Source organism: Neolamprologus multifasciatus, chromosome 9 (genome assembly GCF_963576455.1).
Source record: "Neolamprologus multifasciatus chromosome 9, fNeoMul1.2, whole genome shotgun sequence".
Lineage (NCBI taxonomy): Eukaryota > Metazoa > Chordata > Actinopteri > Cichliformes > Cichlidae > Neolamprologus > Neolamprologus multifasciatus.
This window is the reverse complement of record NC_140447.1, coordinates 16859523-16885406: the sequence shown is the minus strand read 5'-3', so window position 1 is coordinate 16885406 and position 25884 is coordinate 16859523. Positions and strand designations below refer to the sequence as shown.

The 25884-nt window shown below is 43.0% G+C and overlaps 2 protein-coding genes and 1 long non-coding RNA gene across 3 annotated transcripts in view; 2 read left to right on the top strand and 1 right to left on the bottom strand.

Moving 5' to 3' along the window:
* The first annotated feature begins 885 nt into the window (after window positions 1-885).
* Window positions 886-17138, top strand: rdh10a (retinol dehydrogenase 10a). Its single transcript, XM_085172082.1, has 6 exons — window positions 886-1513; window positions 1864-2099; window positions 8405-8503; window positions 9540-9685; window positions 10271-10402; window positions 10524-17138. Exons 1-6 carry the CDS (start codon window positions 1228-1230, stop codon window positions 10645-10647), a joined length of 1023 nt encoding a protein of 340 aa, XP_085028208.1. The 5' UTR covers window positions 886-1227; the 3' UTR covers window positions 10648-17138.
* On the top strand, window positions 2106-5301 carry LOC146511332 (uncharacterized). Its single transcript, XR_014875989.1, has 2 exons — window positions 2106-2323; window positions 2356-5301. It is a non-coding gene; the product is annotated as an uncharacterized LOC146511332 (long non-coding RNA).
* stau2 (staufen double-stranded RNA binding protein 2) overlaps window positions 11936-25884 on the bottom strand; it is a 117862-nt gene continuing 103913 nt past the window's right edge. Inside the window, exons 14-15 of the mRNA XM_085172090.1 lie at window positions 18751-18821; window positions 11936-17670 (exon numbers count right to left, since the gene is read on the bottom strand). Coding sequence (XP_085028216.1) covers window positions 17577-17670; window positions 18751-18821 — 165 coding nt within the window. The 3' untranslated portion in view covers window positions 11936-17576. The remainder of the gene's footprint in view (window positions 17671-18750; window positions 18822-25884) is intronic.

The window sequence follows — 25884 nt, the reverse complement described above, 5'->3', positions numbered from 1 at the left end:
GACATTTCCCCGGAGGTGTTTTTCACGTATTTGTTTTATCCTTAGAATCTACAAAGGATTCTTCCATCAGCTGTTTGTTCCTCAGACACGCCCACAAAACAAGCACAAGTGAGAGGCTGCTGGCAAAGGTTGCACAACCTGGAAGAGGTGTAAACAATAGCCTGAGGTGTGGGGGGAGCTGCAAAGCGGCAATGAACGTGTTCACAATGGAGACGATTCGTGTGCGCCTGTTTTGTTTATTATTATTATTGTAATTAAAGGGTAATTAGGCTATATTAATTAGGAAGAAACGTGATCGCGTAACGATTTGCGCGTGGAAGTATCACTTTTCTGGCCGGGTGCGTGGCTTACCTAACCGACCGACGTCACTTTCCTCCGTGGGGATCTCAGGGAATCATTGCAGGCAAAGCTGGGATATGTCTTGAGCTGGCTTATAACTTTAAGTGTAGTTTATGATTAACAGAAAAAATAACGTGTAACATATAATAATAACGTAAAGTGGGAATACTTTGTAAACATGATATTTTAGTTTGCTCCACGTATGGCTGGACATTGACCTGGACTTGCAGGTCCAGTGCGGCCTGATCTGTGGCTCGTGGCTTTAAACTGTTAAGATTAATTATATCTTTAAACAGCTTGTTATCAAACTTTACATTGTTGGGATTTTCCTAAAACGCGCAAACACGCACACAGAGACGCACAAGTAAGCAGTCTTTTCAAACAGGAGGGAAGCTTAATGTCTAATCTTCCTTGAGGATACAAAAAAAGTCCGAGATTCGTGTTAAAATCTTTCAGGTTACATCACCTTCATTCTGACAGGCGCTCAAGTCCCTCTCCTATTGGGTCCAGCGTTGATGGCTGAACAGCATAAATAGCGCCTGAGGTGCGCTCCAGAGTGAGATGAGTGGAGAGGCAGCAGAGGAAGTAGGAGGCTCACTTGATAGTAGCTGCTCATAACTCACTGCAACTGTGCGTTATAGTGGCAACTGGACTCTTACCGAGCAGCATCTGAACTCGCACTCCACTCATACATCTGTCCTGCATGCGCCTAAGTTTCTTTCGCATTTTTTGTGTCTTTTAAACCATATTTCTATAAGCCGTTATTCCTGTGATCCAAGTTTGTCGGTGTTTCCCTGATCCTGTCTGCTACAAACAGGTTGCAAGAAGGAAACAGTCCCCTGCGCGTCTTCCGCCGCTTATTTGAATTGATAGAAAGCTTTGGTCAAGATGATGATAATAATTGCGGAGTTCTTCGTAGTTATTCTGAAGGTGCTCTGGGCTTTTTTAACTGCCGGAGCCAAGTGGATTGTGCGGCCAAAGGAGAAAAGCGTGGCGGGACAGGTGTGCTTGATCACCGGCGCTGGAAGCGGCCTCGGGCGGCTGTTCGCCAAGGAGTTCGCCCGGAGACGAGCGATACTGGTCTTATGGGACATAAACAGCCAAAGCAACGAGGAGACGGCGGAGATGGTGCGCCAGATTTACCATGAACTGGACACTCCAGTAACCAAAGACGGTAAGAGTGTTTTATTTGCAGCTTTAAGGCTGGCAGCCGGCTTTCTGGGCGGTGGAGTGTTATTTAAAGAACACACACTGCAGTCCTGATCAGTGTAAGAGTGAATAAACTAAAGTGTGTCAGAGGGAGTCAGTTAAACTGGACACAGCCTCAGATTTTCAAAAGTTTCATTTTAAATAACCAAACAGTGGGATGATACTTCCATATGGAGACAGTACGTTTTTAAACAGTTTCACCTAATTTTGCTGTATTAGCTTTCATAATCTTAATCAACCTTCTAAACACACTTTCACTGATCATCTATTGCTTTCCCTCTCTTTTATCCCCCCCCCCCCCCCTTCTCTCTGCAGGACCTGTTGGAGGGGTAGAGGAAGTCCCACCTTTCCAGCCGCAGGTCTACACCTATGTGTGTGATGTAGGGAAGCGCGAGAGTGTGTATTCCACAGCGGAGAAGGTGCGTCGGGAGGTGGGAGAGGTGGACATACTCATCAACAACGCCGGCGTCGTCTCTGGCCATCACCTCCTGGAGTGTCCCGACGAGCTGATCGAGCGGACCATGGTGGTCAACTGTCACGCACACTTCTGGGTGAGCCGATGTAGAAGCTGTTGTAATAAGGCGACTCTGAGGTTATTGTGAAGTTATAATGCGTGTGCCCAAGTTTCAGTGAGAACAGTGTTGCTGAATGTGTTTACTGTGATGCCAGGTTCACAGGAATGTCTCCGCTCTGACTCGTATGCCTGTTCATAATCTTATCCTTCTCTGTGCCAAACTGAAGAATCAAAGGTGTGTGTGTGTGTGTGTGTGTGTGTGTGTGTGTGTGTGTGTGTGTGTGTGCCTCCAGGCCTAAGAAACTATGACCATAAATAGTTGCCTTGCATGTTCAGATTTCAGCTTCACTTGCTTTCATTCTGCCAGAGGAAAGTCACGGGTTTGGCTTTTTAAAATCTTTGCCTTTGCTCCGCTTTGGCAGCCACAGCCGATGATGATCCCAGAGGTATGTCAGCGGCTCCGTCTCATCTCCTCAGCTGCACAGATCTGCACAAACCGACTGTGCGTGATGGAAACGGGGTTCTGTACGTAGGTTGGATCTGTCTTAGATCAGCTCACCACATTTTGCTGGCAGTTGGTGATTTGTTGCATATCAGATTTTTACTCTGGCTCCGTTCCTCGAGCCTTTCAGTGTGACTACTTATCTGAGAGGCTACGTGGACTTGATGGAGTGAATATGCTGCGCTTTAGATAAGCATAAGCTGTAGCGTGCAATCAGCTATCACAGGTTTTTTTGTGTGTCTGTGTGTTTTTGGGGTGTGGGAAGACTGTGGTTGCAGACTCCCAAAGCTATTAGAAATTTAATAAAGAGCTTTATTCAATTTAAAGATGGATGTTTACTCTTTTGGAGCCTTTAGACCAACCTTAATGAGAATTGATTGCATTTCTTCACTATAGCCACCCCCTGTGGAACAGCAGCAATGACTGTGTAAATTTGGCTTATAAGCTTTGTTTGGAGTAAACCGCATGGATTGAGAATAAGTCTTTCACCTGGCAGACTGGTTCTGAATTCCCCACTTCATGCGTGAATTTAGTTGTCACAACATATTGTCAAGTGATCCAGAATATCTTCATTTTTGAGGCGTTGGCCCCAGGCTCTTATCTTTTTATTTTATTTGTTGTTTACAGAGAACGGCATTCTCAGTCATGCCATGAAACCACAGTGACTTCAAGCTACCTAATCGAGCATGAAAAATCTCTTGTGGTATCGCTCACGCAGGTTGTGCAGATTTCCTCTTTAATGGATGCCCCATTCAAGCATTCTGGTGGATATCTCAGTGCTCTTTAAATCCAGGATCAGGGTCCAGTGATTTGGTAGTAGATTTTTTTTTTTTTAAATAGATGTTTGTGTTTTCCTGTATTCTATGGTGAGCGTGGTTTCTTTAGAGGTGTGTGTGTGCGGAGGGGGGGAGCAGATGAAAGAAGGACTTAATGAATGGCGACAGCCAGAATGGAGGATGTGGTTCATTAATGACACAAGCTAGATGAATAGAGATTAAACTAACAGGGGAACTGTCCACTTTCCTTTCAAACTCGCTGCAGTTAGTCACTGCATGCAGGTGGCAGGTATTATATAAACCTTTTGATTTTTGATTTTTTTTCTCCCCTTTTTTTCTGAACAACAGGTACCTCCAATGGCTTACTTGTGGTTTTTGACTCAACAAATAACTTCAGTCTATGTCCGCATCGTGAAAGGCTTTTAGGCCGGCTTTAAAAACCTGTTAAGGCACGTGTTTTCACATGTTTTACAAAATGCTATCCCTAAAGGTATGTTAAAGGAGAATTTGTATTTAAAAAGTGCAAGAACAGCTATTCAGATCAGTTTACAGAAGCAGGTTTCCAAGTGTGCTTGCCATTTTTTTCACACTGACAAGCTTCTCTTTTCTTTTCTTTTTTTTAAAATATATTTTGATGTCTCAGCAGTGCGTGTAAAAAGGCCCGGTGTGTGTTTTCTTTAGGCACGCATCGTACTCTGCTTTTTCTGTGTCACTGTTTGGCAAAACACTGTAATGGCAATATCAAGCCCTCCAAACCCAGCTTCCTCCTCTCCATAATCCCGGACGGTTTTTAAACAGCCACGATTTCAACTGCAAATGGCTGCAAGTTCAAAGCATTTCCCACAAATGGCACAGCTGGGTGTAAAAATAAGCAAGTCCTCATTTGTTGGACAGAGTATTGGAATAAGGCAGGGATGGAGTTGTGAGCAGGAAGCGGATGGTAATCGTAGTGTCGCGTGGGTGTCTGCCAAACAGGCCCGGCTCAGACCCCACACTTCTTCTGTCTTCCTTCCACAGGCCCCTCTGACTCCTCCCAACCTGATTTGGAGGCAGTGGGTGCAGCTGCATGGGAGTCACGGAGGCCAGCGCTGTTCATCCGGCTCTGCCACACACACGCTAACCGCTATGATTCAGTCCCTTCCTCCCTTTAGGTTTTTTATGAGGGGGGGGGGGGGGGGGGGGGGGGGGGGGGGTCATCACTTTGAATTTGTCTGACGATGCTTTGATTAGTCCAGCTGGCAATTTGTGATGTTTGCAACTCGGTTCTTAGTCATGCTGGGAAAGGGGCTGTGCAGTCATTCCACCAGTGTCACCAGAGTTTGTTTTTGAGGATTAGCGTGTGTGTTTAGTGGAATGACATGAGAGGAAATGATCCTCAGCATCTTGAGCTGGTTATCCAACAGGTGGCTCGTGAACAATAAGCGGCTATCCGCCCTCTCGTGGAAATCCTACACCTCTTGTGCGACAGCACGAACTCACCGAGCGCTCGGGAGCGACACGGCGGGAAAAGAGCAGGGGAAAGAAAAAGGGAAGGAAGGCACTGCCGTCCCATCCACAGGCGAGAGGGTAATGGTAAGCTGCTGCTGACCCACTTTATCTGACAATTGGTTTCTTGTCTGTGGATCAGCTTGACAAGATGCCAGGCGACAGGAGCCAAGTTCCGCAGGCCGCATTCCTGCTGTAGCCAGAGAAAGGAGGCAGCCAGGCAGAAGGGTCCTACTTGACTGGTTTTATATGGGCCCCTCCTCAAGCCCAGTGCACCTGTACCCCGCAGTGAAGCTAGCCATGGCCGTGTCACTGTTCTCCTCCCGCACATACCTGTTCATGGGCTGTAGATAATTATATTTTTCTAGTGTTTTGGTCTGAAGATTACCCCCGTCCATTTAGCAGTTTAGTTCTTAAAATAACTGTGAAAGAGTGTTAATTATGATTGTTTGGTTTTTTGGGTTTTTTTTTTTTTTAACTCTTTTAAATTCTTTGTTCTGTCCAAAGATTTTATAAGATGGTACTAAAGAATCTTTTTCCTTTCATTACAAAAAAAACTTGACTGATTCTTTGAAAAAGTTGTTTTTCAGTTCAAATAGAATTAAACTAATAAAGTGGATACTAAGAAAAGTGATAAAGAACAAAAGAAGATCATGAGATTCTGTGAATTATCACTCTGAGCAGCTATTGTGACATTAATGGTTCTCATAAAATATTCGTTACTTTTTTATAGAAACTTATAAAAAAACATAAAACATTTTTATAGGAAAATGTTAATAGACTGGTGCTTATATAGTGCTTTACTATTCTCGAAGCACTTTATACAACTTACCTCATTCACCCAGTCACACTCAGTCATACAATCGCTTTTTCTCTCTGCGTAAGTGCTTTCTATACAACTTGGGGATCAGTATCTCACCCAAGGTTACTTTGCTGTTGGACTGGAGCAATCAAGGATCAAACCACCAACTTTGCGATTGGTAGATGACTCTACCTCCTGAACCACCACAAAAGCAGAATTTAAATTATGATTTCATTATTCAGATAAATCCCGTGGCTTAAAACGTGACTATAAAACAATTATAATTCCTTATCCAGCTCCTAATTTGTCCAGAAAATCAAATTGACCAGTCATAAAACACCATACTTGGGGAAAACCTGAGCCTACAGATGAGCTTTGAGGTTATGTTTGTGCACTGATGTTTTCTAGGGAGCAGTTCTCCAAACTGAGAGTTTGAGCTGTACGCAGGGGATGGCTACCACTTGGTATGGTCAATACAACATAAACAATCTGCATCAGTCATCCCCGATGACCACTAACGTCAGCCCAGCCCACTCAGATTTCATGATCTACTACAGGATCGGACAAGCTCCGGAGCTCAGGCATTTTTTTTTCTCCCTCCCAACTTGGTTCTCTCGTCCAGGGAGAAGTCAGCCCAATTAAATGGCCATCTGGTCCTACGCAAAGGCCAATATTTTGTTCATATTCCTGTTGGTCAGGCGCTAGCACTAATGCAGCCTGACACCCCAGCTGCAAGAAGCTTTGTGTAGCTTAAATGCTCCTGGGGGCACGCACCAATTAGGGGGTGCAGCGGGCAGGGCACCCCCACATAGGCCAAGGAGGCCCGGCTGTGTCAGCGGGTAATTTAGCGGAACAAGGGAGCGTTGAGACCCAATTACGGCAGCTCTGATGTAAGACACGAGCCCCCGGTTGCCTTCACACATTTTGTGTCTGAGAGGTCAGTGGGGGTCATACCCACATGCCAGGATTGCCATGAGAAGCAGGACGGGTGGGGAGAGATGGGACGGTCGGTCACGTTTAGACCCGTCCTCCATCAGAGGAAATCATCCTTTCCTCTCAGTTCCCCTCAGACCACTCAGCAGAATTGTCCAATTGAATTTGTGTATTGGCTTTGCTAGTAATGTATGTGCCAGATCGAGTCATTCCCCACTCTCTAAAAGTTGCTGTGGGAGTGGGGTGGGGGGGACGCTGGCTCAAATCAGCTACGGGCATATCTTAAGTTAATGCTTCATTTGCACGCAACTCCCTCCCTCTTTCACTGCCATTCTGGCTCGCAGAGGTCTTTCTCAGCTTTTGCCCGGGCTTCATGTTCTCTCACTCCCTCTCTTTAGGCCCCATCATTCAATGAGTTGAATATTGCAGCAATTTATGTCCTGGAAAAGTGCAGATGTTTGGAACGGAGTCAGATCAGTTATACCTGACTGTAGAATAAACTCCAAAGCGATGAAGTCACCTTCCTTTAAACCACTCTGTAAACGTGAGTTATTGCTTCCAGTTTTATTTACCTCACTAAACAAGGAGAGGGACCTCTAAACGCAAATGTCAAGCTTAACGGAGATTACGCTTCAGGTCAGTAGGGCCGATGCAGTTAATCTCTGGGTGCAGTTTTAATGAGGCTCGTCCTCCCCCTACCAGAAGTTTCACGGCTGTACTACCTGGTACCGCGCTCTCTCGTCTCACTGGCTCTGCGCTCCGATCCAGGAAAATGTTTATAAAGGAGGCTGAATCGTTTCTCTACAGTGCTAACCAATATAACAGCAACCACAGAAAACAGCTTTCTTTCCCAAAGATGTCTTGGAAAGGTCCAGTTATTGGGCTGAAAAGCAATACATACTGCAGGCTGTAGCTGTAGCCCTTGTGATGATCATTATTTATTAATTACTAGGCTATTTGAAGTCTCAGTCTAGTGTGTGTGTGTGTGTGTGTCTTGCCTCAGTAACATTTTAACAGTCCTCAAGGACGCGTGCATTGTTCTTCACTATGGCAGCACACATCTGACTGGAATAGATTTAGCTCTGCTCCCAACAAAAGGCCTGATGGTTGTTTTTGTAGACCTCCTAGTGGGAGAGTGATTGGTCAGTTCCTATCATTGCCGTCACATGTCACACCTGCTGATTGGCTCACGCTGTGTCCAGGGCAACTCCAAAGTCAGCTGACGGGCAGAATGAGGAATGAATCCATAGGTTAATCAAGTGTAACGGCTAACTCTGTGTGTGCTGCTCCTCTCACCGCCCTCGCTAGCTCCACCGGACTCGCCAGTGGAACCGCTCCAGTTAGAAACGCTTTCATCTCGTAGACTGTTCTGCTGGCTGGCGCTCCGGCCGGGCGCGAGGCCGTGTAGGTAGATGAGAAGCCGGACTGTATTGTTGAAAGTGTTGAGTGAACGGAGGCCCGTGATTGGTGTTGTCACCAGCTCTTTAGTGCAGGGCCCAACGGCGGGCACCAGATCTGTGTGGGAAAAGCACAGACTGTACAGAGAGGGCGACATTTCATCTTTCCCCTCTTCAGTAACTGACTTGGAAAGGATAGAAGTTCTATGTTTATATTTTCAAATGCTGTACCTCCAGCGCTCGGTCTGTTTTTATGCATGTTATGAATTCTCATTCAGACGCCTCTCTCTGCATCACCATGGAGAAGGGAGAGAAACAGAGGAGGGGGGGATGAGAGGGAAGGCAGAGAGGATCAAAGGGCTCTGGCACAGACAAACTGCACAAGTGAACTAACCTTCCTCTTTTTTCTCTTTGCCCTTCTGTCTCTTCTGTCCTTCCCCCCTTTAGACCACCAAGGCGTTTCTCCCCAAGATGCTGGAGCTGAATCATGGCCACATTGTGACGGTTGCCAGCTCCCTGGGTTTATTTAGCACAGCTGGAGTGGAGGTTAGTATCATACACAACAACACATGCACATCCCATCTTTCCCACCATCCAAAACCAGTGCTGTTCCCCAAAGGCGTCCATGCCAGCTAGCACACTGAGACGGGGGGAGGTTAGGCCCCCTTTCTCTAGTTGTCCCTCCACCCGTTAAATTTAGGAACACAGATGAGCATTGGGAGTCTCTTATAGATTCCTCTATCTTCAGCAGTGGGGGTGTGGGGCCCCTATTGGGCTCTGGCCCCAGGGCCAGAATGAGCTGACAGCTCCCCCGAGGGACAGAGACATCTTCATCACTGCTTTGTGAACAACTTGGTGCTCACTCAGTATTCAGTTCACGGCAGCTTTCAATGGATATGGTTTTGGTTTTCCTTCCTATAGTTTTTTTTTAAAATGCATAATAAAATATTTACTGGGGGGTCATTTAACCGGTGGTCCTCCTAGAATGTTTCATTTTCATATGTCAGGGAACAGAGCTCTCATTTATTCCCTTAGCTGAGAACAGTATCCATTTCTAACAGTCTGTAGGGATAACATTTGACTTTTGTTTAAGCATTTATCCATAAAAATTAAGCCTACTCTTTTTTTTTTGGTCACGCTTTTACGGTTCCTGGAAATGCCTGAAATGTCACTTCAGATGTGCAAGTTAGAACCAAAGCCTTCGCCTGTCATGTGGGCACAGACCAATCCCTTTGTCCTCTTTCTGTTTATCGACATGCATCTGTGTTTGCCCAGGTCTTTTTCTTTAAAAAAAATAGATTATTTCCACAGCGAACCACATCAAAACCTTCCCGCCAAGCAGCGCAGTCTCCTGAAGCATTGGAGAAGAATGCTAATGAAACCGTAGAACAGCGGACTCACTCTGGGTTTTTTTTTTTTTTTTGTTCTTGTTGTTTTTTGTGTGTGGAGGATGTATCATTAACAGCAAAGAGAGACCTCTGTGGCCACGGGGCATGTTTCATAGTGTTCTGTAGTCCCTGGGTGCAGGCAGGGGGTTTACGGAGCTAACCCGCTCTCTCTTCCTCTCTCTTCATTCCCTCAGGATTACTGTGCCAGCAAGTTCGGTGCCATCGGGTTCCACGAGTCGCTGAGCCACGAGCTGAAGGCCTCAGAGAAGGACGGCATCAGTATGACTCTGGTGTGCCCGTACCTGGTCGACACAGGGATGTTTAAAGGCTGCAGGATAAGGTTAGCAGCCAGTGTGTCCTCTTTAATAAGCTTTCGTGCACCTGCAGTGACTTTGTCACCTGTAATCTCCACTTCATTAAACGGCCTCAAACACCCATTTTTAAAACTTCAAAGCGGCAGCTGACAATCTGTGGTGTTACAGTTATTATAAAGTGAGTGATATTCCTTAGGTCAACACTCTGCTTAAACAAAGAGGGCTACTTTGTTTTCCCAGGGGAAAACCTCACCAACAGGTGCACCTGGGCTAGCCTCCTCTCCCCTCCGCCCTCCGTGCTGCTCTAATAGTCCTCACTTTGTTTGATGGGTGCAGTCAGCAGCTGGCATGTGCTCTGTCTTTATTGCCCCACCATTTTGGAGCAATCCTTAGTACCAGTATCACTTATGTTCATGGATTTCCTGAAGTTTGTCAGCGCTCCTTGAAGTGTTCTCAGACTTCCTCTCATGTTTCCACCCACGTTAATTTACTGAATGACTTCAATCATCCCTAATTGTATTTCCTCATAAATTTAATTAGTTTAACTAAATTTGACGCACATTTTCCCTGAATTCCTTTCTCAATGATGACCGTGATTTCTTTCCCTTCAGGAAGGAAATCGAACCCTTTCTCCCTCCTCTGAAGCCAGAGTTCTGCGTGAAACAAGCCATGAGGGCCATCCTCACCGACCAGCCCATGATCTGCACGCCTCGCATCGTCTACATGGTTAACTTCATGAAAAGGTGAGCTGCCTCTTTTTTGTTTTAACCCTCCACCCCCCCGGCCCACTCCATCGGCCTTCAGTGTACTGCGCAGGGGTATCCAGTGTGTCTCGCTAATCTTATCTCCGTCCTGTCTCCACAGCATCCTGCCCTTCGAGGCCATTGTGTGCATGTACCGGTTCCTAGGCGCCGACAAGTGCATGTACCCCTTCCTAGCTCAGAGAAAGGAGGCCATGAACAACAATGAGGCAAAGAATGGGATCTAGGGGGTGCTGTTTGCAATATGAACAGGGGAATTTAAACCTGCAAGTATGAGGAAACAACCACTGAGGACGGAGATGGAAGGAAAAAAAAGAAAAAAAAAAGACTGAATCTAGACTGGTGCACTTGCATTGAGCAAATGCAAAGGTTTACCATATTGTTCCTCTGGAACAAAGAAAGCTGTGTACTACAAAGGATTTATTTTTTGTCTTTTTTTTTTTAAGTTTGTTTAAAGAAACCAACATCTATATACTGTGTCACTAGTTTTGAAATCATACAGAAAAAGATATCCAGTAATTAACTATTTACGTAATGTAGTCACCAGCCTTATCTAGTGTCATTGTGGAAATATACAGTATGTTACTGTACAAACAGTAATCTTTTTTCACTTATTTTATTTTTGTAGACATGCACTGTAATTTCTGATGGTTTTTGTTTATCTTCTTCTGATTTTTCTACACTGCCAGCATTCTCCGTGTAGAAAGGATTAACACAGCGTTTCCGTCTACCCCACACAGAGGCTCTTTTTCAGTCAGGAAACAAGTTTCTCCGGCTCTGATCTTTAGCTCGTGCCATCAAAAATAAAGTAACAGGAAAGAAAAAAAAATCCCACCATTTAAGTTAACTATACTCCTTTTTTTTTCTTGTGTTCAGTACTTGCATTAGATGCATATAGCGTATATTAATATCAATCCAAATGAAACGTTGCAATAGCCAGATTGTAGCGGACTTTAATCTTCACAGCATTTCCAATCTAATGGGATTCAGCAGTGTCCCTCGGCGGTCCTGTCACTGCAGGAAAAGCGCACGAGGGAGTGGCGTCCTGGGCTGAATTGGCATGCGCGACACATTCAGAATGTACTGCTTAGGGAGAAATCCAGATGATTTTAATTTCTTTTTTAATGCGTTCATAATGTAAATTTGTTACCTATTGTTGTATTTTTTTTCTTTTTTAAAAAAGCTCCACTTTAAACTGCTGTTTCAACACTGATGTGATTGAGGGAAATGTATTAAAGACAGCTTTTCATTATTATTTTTTTCCCCTAAAGTTAACACCTGCCCAGTGTCCACCTCGTCCAGTTAAAGTGTATATGTTTAAATATTGTGAATGCCCAGTGTCCCCAACTAACTGTGTCCACCATATTTGATAAATGACTGTTTTATATACCCTTTTTATTATTATTATTATTATTATTATTATTATTATTATTATTATTATTTCCCTGAATTTCAACTACATTCCAATAGGCATCATTCCTTCAGTCACAGTGATGAGCCTAAATTCTCTACCTCTTATTTTTTGCCTTTTTTTTTTTTTGACAGTATGACATAAGCCTCTTTTTGTAATTTTTCTGAAGACTGCTCCATAGAAGAGCAAATGTGGTTCCAATGTTTAGTGTCTCTACCTAACTTAAATTAATAAAGTGATTTAGATTATTACACGGTGTCTTCTTAGCCGCCAGTCAGCACGCGACTGTCCATTTGACTTATACTGACATACCGCATGAGTGCAACATCCAGCCTACAGCTGTCATTCCACTCCTGTTTTCCCACACTTCATCTCTGCATCTAATAAAGGGACAAATGCTCTAAATCTAAATATGATCAAAAGGGGAAACTCGCATCCTGACCTCCAGCGAAGTGTTTACACCCACATTCCTGCCTCTAAGTCTGGTGACCTGAGCTGCAGTCATAAATTGCACAGCGATGACTGTAGTTATCCACTCTAACCTCAGATCAAACCATTATTCAGCACAGAGCACCAAGAAATTATTTTGAATTCAGTGAATTACTGCAGTGAGTGACAGGAAAGAGGATCTTCTGCAATGCTGATGAATTCTTGGGTGCAGTTTCCATTGTTGCAGCGACACCCACCCAGCCCTTTTCTTCTCTTTTCGACTAGTATCGGTATCACTGCCCTCAAACGGTGACTCAGGCACCCTTTAGACATGGGTGTTGGCTAAAGATGGTAAGAATCATTTGTCTTTGTAAGTAAATATACTCTTATATGCAGCACACGCAAGCATGTGATTTTTTTTTTTGTTTGTGCTTACCCAACAGTCTGAAATAGTCAATCAAGGTCACAGAAAGTCAGGCGTGTCACGCTGAACCACTAAAGAGGAAAGAGGACCTAAAAGTCATAAATGACAGAAAAGGCATCAGAAGGTCAGAATAAGAACAATAAGGACCCATCGGTGCCACAAAAACTCTACCGCTTCTGTCGGAGCTGTTTATGTATCTGACCCTGACCTTTTGATTACCCAGAGGAGGGGAAAAATTAAATTTCCTAATTGGTGTCAGCAAAGCATCACATTACCATGAGCTGCATTTGGATTCACATGTTCAAATTGCTGAGTTGTTTGTACCAGGCTTGGAGTTGCCTTTGAGGTCACATTCTTGGTATTTGACAACAACTCGGGGGATTTTAGTGAGAGACGGTGCAGTTTATTACAGAAAGTCAAACACCAGCATGGAAAAACTGACTGCTTTTATTTATAAAATTGTGTAAATCTATTTTAGAACATTACCAGTTCCGAATTATGTCAGTGAATTAACTGAAACTTGAGGAAAACACTGATAAGACAAAGACAATTTTAGAAACCGACTGTGTTGTAAGCCCTGGTATTTCTTGCAGTTATCTTGTAGACGTGGCTTGCACACTTTCTTCGAGCTGAAATTAGAAACATTTGTAAATGTGAGTTAAGCAGGGTTAAACTATCTCGAAATATAGTAGCTACCAAAAAACAAAATGACACTGAAATACTTCATAATAAGCAAACATTTGTATTTTTCATGTACTGGATTACCACCAAGCACTGACATAATACAAATCTGCAAATACATTTTTCTCTTTAAGCATCTTTCATGTTAAGAATTAGTAAAATGACTCAAAAAGAGCACTGCAGTACATACTCACTGCAGGTCCTGTGCATTTTCTATGAGTTATCTTTTTTTTTTAAAAAAAAAGTATTTTTAAACATTTTAACAGCCATATTTTATAGTAGTTATGAAAATCAAATAATTCTCGTCACTCTAACTAATAACACATGTTTAAATGTGATCAGGGTTCATTAGAATCTAATTTCCCATAAACAGATTACAAAAATCTGATTACAAAAACCCAATTGAATAAAACTCATTACCAGTCGCTGATTCCCCCCCCCCCGTCTGGACTCAGCTAATCAATGTCATGTCCAAAAATGCTTAAGTTGTTAAAATGGCAAGTCTTGGCGTCAATCCTCCTCACAGCTATCAGTGTGATCGCGGACACTTATCTCCCCACAGAGCAAATCGATTCCTTTTGTCCGCCACAGACAACACAGCCGTCCTCCAGACACTGCTGATCGGTCCCTGCGAGTTTCTATCGAACCTCTTTGTACAGCGCTCCTCTGCTGTGACTAATCGGGGCTGGATAAAGTTGCTCGGTGGCAAATTACTTCTTATAGGAGGGAGCGTTGTACTGACAGTCTCAATCCCTCTGTGTACAGAGGCAATCAGCACCGAGCGCAGCCATTTCCAGCTACTGTTGGGACTGAGTGGCGCTCAGTAAGTATGTGAAACAACCCTTTACATAGAGTGGTGAAGTACACAAAATGCAAGATTAGGTTTTTGCCTTGTAGCGTTTCTTGGACATTCATCAACTTCTACAGGAGTCCCCTCCCTTTTTTTTTAAATCCTGGTGTTAAGTAGGAGGACTTCAGGAAGGGGGGGTCAATGAGACATAATTCAGACAGAAAAATCAATGACTCTGGCATTTCCTTTTGCATGGCACAGACAAGCTTCACAGTCCCATTGATTTTGTTCTATTTTGGGACGTGATGCTCACTTCCCATATTGGTTGGTTCAAAGTGAGGCCATTCATCTTGGGTCTAACATGGCCTCAAGCTGGTCCGCCACTACCTGAACAAGCTTCTGGAACAGAGATCTGCTGCTAATGTATGTGAACAGCTTTGGCGCTCCTCAATAGCTAGCAGATGTAGCTGCCAGCTGAGTCCATTAGTCAGTGAAGCTGAATTAGAGCGCCACTGTCTCATTCGCTCATCCATTTCTCTAATGGGGGAGAGCACAGCAGTTCTAGTGATGCAGAGACTTGGATTTCTGGAGAACGGCACAGGTGGTGGAGTTACATGAAGGAGGCAAGTAAAAGTGACAGAACGGCAACAGAAGTGTGAGATCGATAAGGTGGATATAATACACCCCTGTGCTGATAATCTACAAGGAGAGCACACAACTGTGTCCTTCATGACAAGGAAGAAAAATAACAGAAGTAGGTTTGCTTGTGGTAGAGATTAACTAGCTGGAATGATGCGGAGATTTTGTAGTTATTCATTTGTAAAGTAAAGTGAAAGTGAATGACATCTGGGAACTTTTTGGCAAATAAGCGGTCAATGTGGACATGCTGTTTCCCTCAAAGACACTTCAGGATATTAAACTGTTACTTATTAAGGAAGCAGCTGAAATTTGTCCTCAACAAGTGCAAAATTTAGCTATGAAATTACTCAATTTCTCAAAGATTTACATTTTCAGGAATCAATTCAAATCTACCAAAGAAATGTAGGAGAAGAGTAGTGTTTTAGAACAGCCGAGTGAAATCCATGATGCTGATCCAATAAGAAAGGACCAGATGTGAATGTGTCATAAGAAAATCCACCAACATCCCACACTGGAAGATCTTTTTTAGACAGGAGGATTTGTGTGACTTACACACGGATACAGACAATTCTGGAGGACTCACTAACTTTTTCATGTAACTGAGAAACAGCAGTTTGTGGAGTTCATCCATCCATCCATTCTCTCCTGCTTGTCCTTATCAGCATTGTGGGCGGGCTGGAGCCTATCCGTGGTACCATACGGCAAGAGGCGGGACATAAACCCTGGAAAGGTCGCCAATCTGTTGCAGGGCAGTTTGGGGTGTTAATTTTGGACATCAACATTTTACTGATGACTAATTTTGACAGCCAAAAACTTAAAATCATTGTAATCATAATAATGCTAAGAAAATTTGGGTTCTGGGATTCATGTGAATACCATCCAGGACTGGTGAGTGACGGCCCAATGGCGCTCCCCGATGGCAGCAGTCTCCCCCAGCAGGACCATATCTCCCACTTTGAGGGATAGTGGGCTACACATGTGAAACACCCACTTCCTGTCACTGTAACATAGTTTATCTCCACATTTAATCCCTGAGATTTCTCAATATAGAAAAAACAAGCGCAATTACAAGTTTTTCTACACGATAAAGAAATGAACGGCTTTTACTTTGGTTTAGTATGAAGGGGGACGTTTTTATGGAAAATTGATGAAAATCCATTTAAATAGCAGCAGGTAACATCCCATAAGTGTTCATTCGCCATCGCTATGCTCTACAGTTAATCTAAGCTCACATTGTCTCCTTTCAAAATGTGCCAAAGAAAAGTGGCTTTTTTAGAAAGAAAATGGCATTATTTTCATTCACTGAGATATTGTTTTTTTACACCTGTTTGAAAAAGGAAAGAAGAGACAAAGAAGCAGTTTTTTTTCCACATGAACTGAGGTGTTTTTACTGCATTTCAGTAACAGACACAGCCTTATTACATATCGCACTCACAGCGAAGAAGAAGACACATCCTCAATGTCAGTGGACAAAGTGATCCAAAGTGGCCTTTAGGGAGAGAGAGCCTGCAGGTTAGAGCTACAGGCTCTCTTCAATCAAAAGCTGCACTCCAGAATGCAGGCATTAAAAGCACCCAGTTGATGCCTTGGTGGGTCAATACAACACACACAATGGGTGTAGATGTGATCGACAAAACTGTGGGGCGGAGGGGGGAGGAAGGGGGGACGATCCACTGACATAAAATCACTGGAATGGAGAGAACTTTTCATGCAGACCGTACAAAAAAAACCTCTCTGGAGTTATTCTGAAAGCTTACTGGCACTGGAGGATGTGTGCAAAAAAATAAAAAACCTAGCCACTGTTGAGGAGAACTGGCCTATTTTATGACCTAAAAAGTACATATGGGGCGGCCCATTCACCGCCGTTGATCAGGTGATGCTCCAGTGATGCTATGCCAGTGCGGGGTCATGTTAAAACAGGTAGGCCCCCTCAGGATGTGAAAAGGTTAACCCAACCTTTCCTCCTGGGGGGTCAACACTTCTACTGATTACTGCTAACACCAGTTTTGTCCTTTTTGTCCACATGAAAAAAACTTTTCTGTGTTATTTTTTGGAATATGATACTCTTGCAAAGTCATACACATCCATATAGATAGATCAACTCTTTTTTTATGTCAGCATACAAGGTAAGCTGGGTGACTATATATGAAGACAACAACTACAACTTTCACAGCACTGGCATTGGTTAATTTTAAATACAGTACTCAAGCATTGTTAGATTGATAAAATCAAATAAGATCAAATAAAAAATAAAATAAAAAATTAAAAGGAAATATAAAACCCCCGAAGAAAAAAAAAAAGAAAAGCTACTGTATGGAAGTTGGTTTTCTCCCCTAATGTGTTTCTTTTGTATTTCAATGGCATGATGTACATTATTTGTTTTAACCATACCAACATCGATCCAAAGGGAAAATTGTCTATGCAGGGTATCGCTTTGGACTTCCCTTGATTTTACACAGTACCATGCATTTATCATTAGCTTGTATTGTATTTATTCATTTATCTTGTCCTCTAAATTTTGACTGAAATCATCAATAAACGTGTTAAGATAGCGTTGTCTTCACATAGACTCGGGTAATGGTGTTTTAGTCGGTCATTTCTCGGTGCACATCCACCCTATTGCATGTTGACAGGTTTTGCAGGATACAGTGGCGATCGTGAGGGGTAGAGAGGGTAGGGTGGGGACTGCGGGTGGTGGCTGGAGGTTATGTGGGATCAGGGTTATAGGAGGTGGGGGTGGGAGTGTGTATGTTGAAGGAGAGGTTCGGGGGGTTGTCAGCTCCTAGACGACAGCCTTTGAATCCTTGCAGACCTGAGTGGTGGTGCCTGAGTTAGTCTGTTTAATGTCCGTCCTCCCTCCCACATGGTTCAGTGGTCTGAAACGAAAAGTGAAACTGTGAGTTAGGAGGGGAATGCTGCCAATAATTACTCCTGTACTGGGAAGTTTACTCTACGGGTTTCTCATGAAAAGATTCCCTCAGTCTTTAATGAGTAATACTTTGTCAAAAAGAAAAACAGGTGATTGTTGTTGTAAAAGAACGTCCAAGCGGACAGACTGAAAGTGCTTCAGCTATGAGTCAAGACACTTATCAAGCCCTTGACCTCAGTCTGTTTCACACTAACTGATCAGCTGTGGCTCCTGTTCTCGGGCTGTTTTATTAGGAGGACATAATCATCTCTGATAGCACTGACAATGATAAGACAGTAGGTTCAAATTTGTACTGCTTTGTGTTTTCATCTTGGCAACGGCAACCATCTGAAAACAACAACTGAGAATGTGCTAATAGAAAAGTATGGGTGACTTAATGAGTCTGAGGACCACAAGGGGAAAGACTGGAAATAGAAAGGAGTGATTAACTGCTCAGGTGAAAGAGTAATTGCTGCCATATTTGCTCCTCATTTCTGTTGGTGACGTAAATAAAGCTGTTGCAACACTGCAGTTGTTTTTCCTCCCTTTTGTTCCTTTCCCCTTTTTTTCTTCTAAAGGAGACACAGGGCTGTAAAAAAAACTTTTTTTTCTTCTTCTTCTTTTTTTTCTTCCAGGGCACACCTACTATGAAAATACACCACAGGCGCTTGACAGTAATTTCCTCCCTGGTTTTCCAAAAACCCCCCTGCGGTGCTCCTGCTTTCCTACTTGATTCTCCGTTGTTGGCCTTCCTCCTTCCTTCCCTCCCTTCCTCGTCGTGGAGGAGAGAATGAATGAAGGGAAGCCCTTGTGTCTGTCATGACTGAGCCTTAATAGTGATAGCGATCATGCAAAGTATTCGGCACTGACAGGAACGTAGTGCATGTAAATACATACGCCTACCGCTGCTTTCCTATGGAAGAAAAATGTCGAGCGGAAGTGATGGACGTGTGTGCGTGGGTGTACACGGAGCTGATCTAAGCCCACCATCACTGGCTGGAGCTGGTTAATAAACCCAGCAGCCATGTGGGCATCATTCAGGTCTTACTGTACCTTGATGGGGCCATCCACTGGGTCCAGTCCCTGCTCCGACAGCTGTTTCAAGGCACTTAGAGCAGCCTGAGAAGAGAAGGAACAACAGATGGTCGAGTGAGTGGGGAGGGAGGGAGGGAAGGAAGGGAGATTTGGGTGGGAAGAGAGTGAGTGTCACCCTTCAGCTGCTTTTCAAATAACACTTAGTCTGGGAAACCTGATGCCAGCAGGACACTTTCCCTTCACTCTCTGTTGTCTTTGGCCTCTCTCCTCTCACTGTTTATCTAGCGTTATTGGGTTAACATTTCCACTTTATGTTTTGGCTGCTCCGCATTTTCCTACGTCAATCCAGAGTGACATCTGTATTCGTGGCGACCGTAGCTAAACAAAAGCAGCAGGTCGGAATAAATCATAAAGTTTTCGGCGCAGAAAAATCCAATCAGTCTAGCCTAAAAAACACACTAAAGACAGACAAGTGTGTATGTAACATTTTTATTGTTAATTGTGTAATGACTTAATTAGGGTTAATTTGTGGCCGAGAAAGAAAACTGTAGTGCAGCCTCATGTGCTCGACAGAGTATTTATCTTAGAATTTACCATGTCTGCCACATTTAGCTCATAATCACAACCAGCCACTTGAAGCAATCCGATGCGATGTCATTAAAAACGGCACTACATGCTATCTATATTTTCAAACTTGGACCAAAAATCCCATGAAGTCATTTCCTTCCTGCTCATTGCCTGCCTGCTTGTGGCAGCTTGAGGGGCTGCTAGCAAAGTGAGAAGGGTCCCGCCTGCTATCATAACATATACAACATGTGTGGGAGTCAAGGGGTGCAGCATAGACACACACACACACACAATGCAACTTGGGCCTGGAAGGCAACAACAACAACAAGCGAGTTTTGTTACCAGTGTTTTCTTAACATTTGTACTGTGACATTAAAACTTTACAACCTCTGACCACAGTTTGATATAACAGCTGTTTACATGTCCCAATATGAACTGTTCTACCTGATCTTGACAAGTGTGAAGGAAAAATCATAGATCCTGCCATTATTCTTAACCTTCATCTTGGATGAAGGTCGAGATGACCTGAGCCCTTTTGTTCCTCTTAATACAGATTGAGGATACAGGGTAGGTGGGGAATATATCCAACAGCAGAACTAATACCACTGGTATCAACACAAATGACCCCCTAACGAGGAAGCACTTGGCGACAGTGGGAAAGAAAAACTCGCTTTTAACAGGAAGACAACTCCAGCAGAATCAGGCTCTGGCTCAGGAAGGGGCAGATATCTACAGGGTCACCTGATCCAGTCCTAACTATACATTATATCAAAAAGGAAGGTTTTAAGGATAATCTTAAAAGTAGAGAGGGTATCCATCTCGTGAATCCAAACTGGGAGTGGGACCTGAAATCTCATTTTACTTTTCCAAGGAGACACAAGTAAACTCAGTCTGTGAGTGAAAGACTTTCAAGACTTGTATGTGAGCAAAAGGATTTTAAATTTAATTCTGGATTTAACAGGGAGCCAGTGAAGAGAAGCCAGTATGGGAGAAATATCCTCTCTCTTTCTAGTCTGTCAGTACTCTCACTACAGCGTTTTGGATCAACTGAAAGCTTTTCAGGGATACAGTAGTCCAGTTTAGAAATGATAAATCCATAAACATAATGTTTCTCAGCATCACAGAGGGACAGGATGTTTCTAATGTTAGAGATATTGCGCAAATGGAAGAAAGCAGCCCTACATACTTGCGTAATATGTGCATTGAAGCCCAGATTCCTCACAGAGAAATGTGAGAAATTCCTCAAGTTTATGCCATCCAGACCAATATGGTTAGATATCGTGTTTCTTGGGCCTAGTACAATAACCTCTGTTTAATCTGAATTTAAAAGCAGGAAATCATAGACCATCCAGGTCTTTATGTCTTTAAGACCTGCCTGTAATTAAACGAATTGGTCTGTGTTTTCTGGCTTCACGTATAGATAAAGCTGGATATCATCTGCATAGTAATGAAAATGCATGCTATGTTTTCTAATAACACTGCCTAAGGGAAAAATATCAATCTATATGTCTACACGAGTGATCACTGTTGGAGATACTAACACTTTGTGTCTAAAAGTACACATATTATCTGTCTGAGGAGGAACTTGTTCTACTGTTTTGTCTCTGAGCAATTATCTGTGATGGTGCTGGAGAGATGAAGAAAGACCGCATGTGGGATACAATTAAAACGGAATTAGTTTTATATAATTAGATTTACATACCTAAAATGAAAAGAAATATAAAGACAGGCCAAACACAACAAAACCAAATGGGATGGAAGTCAGCTGACTCACTCCACCACCTTATAGCTCAGTTACCCTTGAGTAAAACTTGAAAGGCAGCTCCTTTATGAGTAGGAAAAATCAATGGTTGCCTGGTGATTACATTGAACTTTTTTGCATCTATCAACTAAAAAGTAGTTGAGGTGACTATTAATTGAAAGGTGATTATATATGACACCTTTTGGGAGGCAACCTGTGTGCAAATAATCGCGGCTCCACTTGAACTGGCTGCAGTCGCTCTCAGATAGCAATAGTTGTCAATTTCTGTTGCAAATCTGTGAGGTTCAAGCTGGACTCCGAGTGTAAGGAGTTTATTTGATTTTTTGTGTATGTCCAATGCAACAAATTGCATGTAACAGATTGCATGTAGTTGCCAACTTGATACTATCCGATTGCCAACTGATAGCAGACCGAGTTTCCCATTTTATTGCCAACTTCCTGCTTAAAAGTTGGTTTGAAGACAGCATCTGACTGTGAATCATCATCGACCTCGTAGCAGCCATTTCAAAGGCAACGAGACCACAAACTCATTGCACACCTTGCACTAATTGTTGTCATGTTGTTGTCTCCAACCATTGTTTTCCTTAGTGTGATTGTAGTGGAATCAGATCAAGTGAATTTTAATGTCCCTGATAATTCAGCAAATTTCATCACCCAGTGTATCCAGTTACACTTCTTTCATATACTTTAACATACTATAAAATCATTGTAACAAAGAGGAAATATCCCAAGAGTTTCACTTTATTATTCAACACACATCTGCTATGACAGTGGCCTAAGCTAGCCAGGACCCGTTACACTTCATCACTGGTTAATCAGAGTCGAGATAAGACACAAGTGGTTTTGCGCTCTAGATGAGTGAGATGTGATGACTGGCTGAGTTTACCTCATTATGAAGCCCACCAACGTCACTCAGTACTTTATTCTCATAATAAATTAGCCATTCTCCTCACAAGGATATCTGACTGAGAGGCATTTTCTCTGATAGTCCAGAATAGACAGACAGAGACGTCTCCATGTGAATACCCATTTGTATTTAAGCCATATGCAAGCGAGAGGAAACATTAATCATGCTTTAATCCTGAGAAAATATGAATCCCAGTACATGCCATATCACTATGTCTCCATGGAATGCAATATGCACAGAAGGCTGTTACAAACTATTATCTGTGTGCTTGTGTCCAAAATAATTTTAAAAGTGTTTCATTTCAAACTATGAGAAACATAAACCAGGAACTGTAATTTATAACTGACAGGTGCAAGGGTCAAAATCTGGTTTGTATCCATCAAATTCAGGGGGGAAAAATCTGTGATGCGTACAGGTACTAAAAAATCTACAACGCTAATAGCTGAACTGATGTAAAAAATTGATACTGCTGAGTTACTACTTATAGGCCCTTTCTCCAGAGACACAGAAATCAAGTGAAGCCCCTTTGAATCTGTAGCAGATAATTTATGGTTTGGGTTGGGCTATGTGTGTTTTTTTTACTCTGTGAGCATCTGACAGCCAACAAAGATTTAGAGGTAGAATATACTTGAAGAGATTTAAGGCGAAAACCGCCCAGAACATGACAGATGATGGGATTTTTTCACAGTTACACTGTTAATAACCACAGATGATACCAGGGGAACCCTGTTGTAATGCTTGTGGTGATTTGTTTTATAAATATGCAGTTACATGTCATTTCACAATGGTCAAGGTTGTCCACATACTGAAGTGGGAAGTCATCAAGATAAGAAGGTAACCAGTCAGATTCATCTAGCAGATATTATCAGTATCATACCTGATCACAAAAACAGGGGTAGATATCCTGTTTTCTCACATGACAAATAACTTGAAATCAGCCTTCCCATAAACTTCTTTTTTGTTGTATTTAAGCAACCAGATTGGGACCATTTTCTCCCTGAGTAAATAGCTAGAGACCATCTGTTGGAGTGGGAGGGGTGCTGGTGGTGGGGTAGGGGCTAGAGATAAACAGCCATAAATCAGGGGGCTTGACAGTGGCAGCGTTGCTGATATACGACAGGCAGGCATAAGGGCACAGCAGCACAGTGAAGGACACGGAGCCTAAGACAAACACTGGGCCTATCTGTGGGAAAGGCAGCCAGTGAAATCATTATTTTTCTAATGTGATAAGTTGACCATCGTTAGAGTCAGTCGCTACACTGATGCATCAACACAAGGAGAGTGTGTTTAGTCTGAGGCCGGGAAACGCAAGGTGGAGGTGTTCCATCTCTGCCATGGAGCAAAGAGACAGTGAGAGGCGGGTGAGGAGACAATGAGGAGGATGCTGTGCCCCAAGCCGTTGACAAATGGAAGAGGAAAGCAATGATTTTTGAATTTGAAGCTTAAAACTAACTAACTAGAAAATTGTTTAATATCCTCTTAAGTCTCTGCCTGCTTTCCCACTCCCACATACCTTGTAATAGCTTCAGTAGTGTAAATATTTGGTTGTGAGTTTGAGAAAGTTAAAGCCAGAAAAGGTGTGGGAAAGGTAGTTTGTCTGAAATGGTGAGATCCCCTGACAAGCATTTCTGAGTATAGCATAAGAACAGGATTACATATGATCATGGACAACACAAACTATTAGTTGTTGTTATTAAACTATGCCCTGGTCTGCTTGGACAAATGGACAACGGTGCCTATATATTCAGGAATGTAGTGTCAGAAATTTAAAAAAATGATGAGGAAATTTTCATCACTTGGACCCAAGCCGAACCTCACATATGAAATGTTTAATACGCCATGTGTAGCCAACTTTAAAACAAACAAACAAAAACCAAAAACGAGATCACAGTTTTTGCAAAAGCAACGTGCTGACACAGAGCCCCCCAGCAGGAAGTAACAAGCATGAAGTTCTACATACAAGTTTACCTTTTGTTATAACATGTACAATTCTAGTAACGATGCACGGATCAGCCCAACATCAGTTGGGTTGGGCTGATCTGCAAATCAGAGGACACGTACTCTGTGCCTGGTAACTGTTTGTTGTGTCATATCAATTTTTGGCTGGTAAGATGTTATAAGATGGTTTGAAAAAGAGCTTAAAGAGTTTTAATCGTATATTTATTTATGACATTAGCTAACTGGGCAAATTAACAATCAAGAAAACAGCATTATACTCTTTTTACCTCACAGTCATAGAGATGTAAAACACTGGTGTCTCCTGTGTACTTTCTGCAATTACTAAACATCCTGTGCATTGTGTGTGTATTTCCATTCGGGTGTTCTTCACATTTTTGGACGTTTGAAGCACAGTTTGTCGAATCTACAGGGAAACCACTCCAGTTATTCCAGTTATTCCTCTTTATTTGCTCTAGCTCTAGATAACAAACCAGCACCCATCATTAATGCAAGCCTGGTAGCCAACCTGAAGAACCCCAAAAGCACTTCACACATGAGCTCATCCATCTATCTATCTAGCAGTCCCGAGTTCAAAGGCTTAGACAAACACTGGTTGAATGTGACAGGTCTGAGGAGGATCTGTAACCGTGGCTGAGCTCCTGATGTGGAGTGACAAGGGTGGCTCATTTTTCTGGGCCTGCTGCGCTCTTAATAGCTTCACCGACAGAGGCTATGCTTCCATCAGCGGCTTAGCCAAACAAAGTTCAAGTCCCAGAGCAGTCTACCGCATCAGCATGTCAGATCTGATGGATCGTTGGATCACATTGACCCTGACAAATCAGACCCCTGTATCAGCTCTCACAACTAGACAACTGAGTTTCAGAGAAGCAATATAGACAATCTGGGGAACAAAGAGAAGACAAAGCAGAATGTTAGCCTGGAAAGGAACCAGACAGATGAGGGGATTGGCGTTTTCAGACTTTGAATCTCCATCACTTCATTCTCTGACCTTTAGCAGCCATCAAAGACACCAAGGAGGCCCCAATTAGGTGAAGACCACCAGCATATCATTCAGTCTTGCATGTTTGCTTTCTGCACATATTCTGTAAGAAAACATTTGCCTAGTTTTTTCATTCTGTTGGGTTATCAGATAAGATCCTGTTTACGCTCTACAGAAGGCAAGATGACAGTCCAGTCACCACTTCAGTACACTCTGGGATAATCCACAGAGTACTGAAGTGTCTCCCTTTTAACCAAGAAAAAGCTTTGTTCTGGTTCTGTGCAGTCCAGCACAAATAACCCGTTTCTAATCTCAAGTCCATTCTATGAGAATCAGAGGCAACCACCCCTCCCCTGCAGCTGAGCCACAAACCACACCCCACCACACTCCCATTCTCACTTTGATCAGGCTTCATTGTCTAAACCAGGGGTCCCCAATCCCAGTCCACGAGGGCCAGTGTCCCTGCAGGTTTTAGAACTCACCCTGGGTCAACACACCTGAATCACATGATTAGTTCATTACCAGGCCTCTGGAGAACTTCAAGACATGTTGAGAAGGTAATTTATCCATTTAAATCAGCTGTGATGGAACAAGGACACATCTAAAACCTGCAGGGACACCGGCCCTTGTGGACTGGGATTGGGGACCCCTGGTCTAAACCATGTGGCATTTAAAAGGAAAAAACACAAATTCTTCTTGTTATCTTAAGACTACAATCCACCCCAAGCTGCTACACCAACATGCATACCAAAAAAAAAAAAAAAACATTAAGCGTGAGAGACTAACCTGAAATGAAACCAAAACTGAAATCATTCATGAGCTGCTCGACAAATAATAATAATTATGGGCAGAAATTGGAGCGCTGCATCGCTTACAGGAACAATATTAGCCAAGACACACTTCCTCACTTCTACCAAGTACCACTACACACACCCCTGTTATACACAAACCACAGCATTGTCACACAAGCACT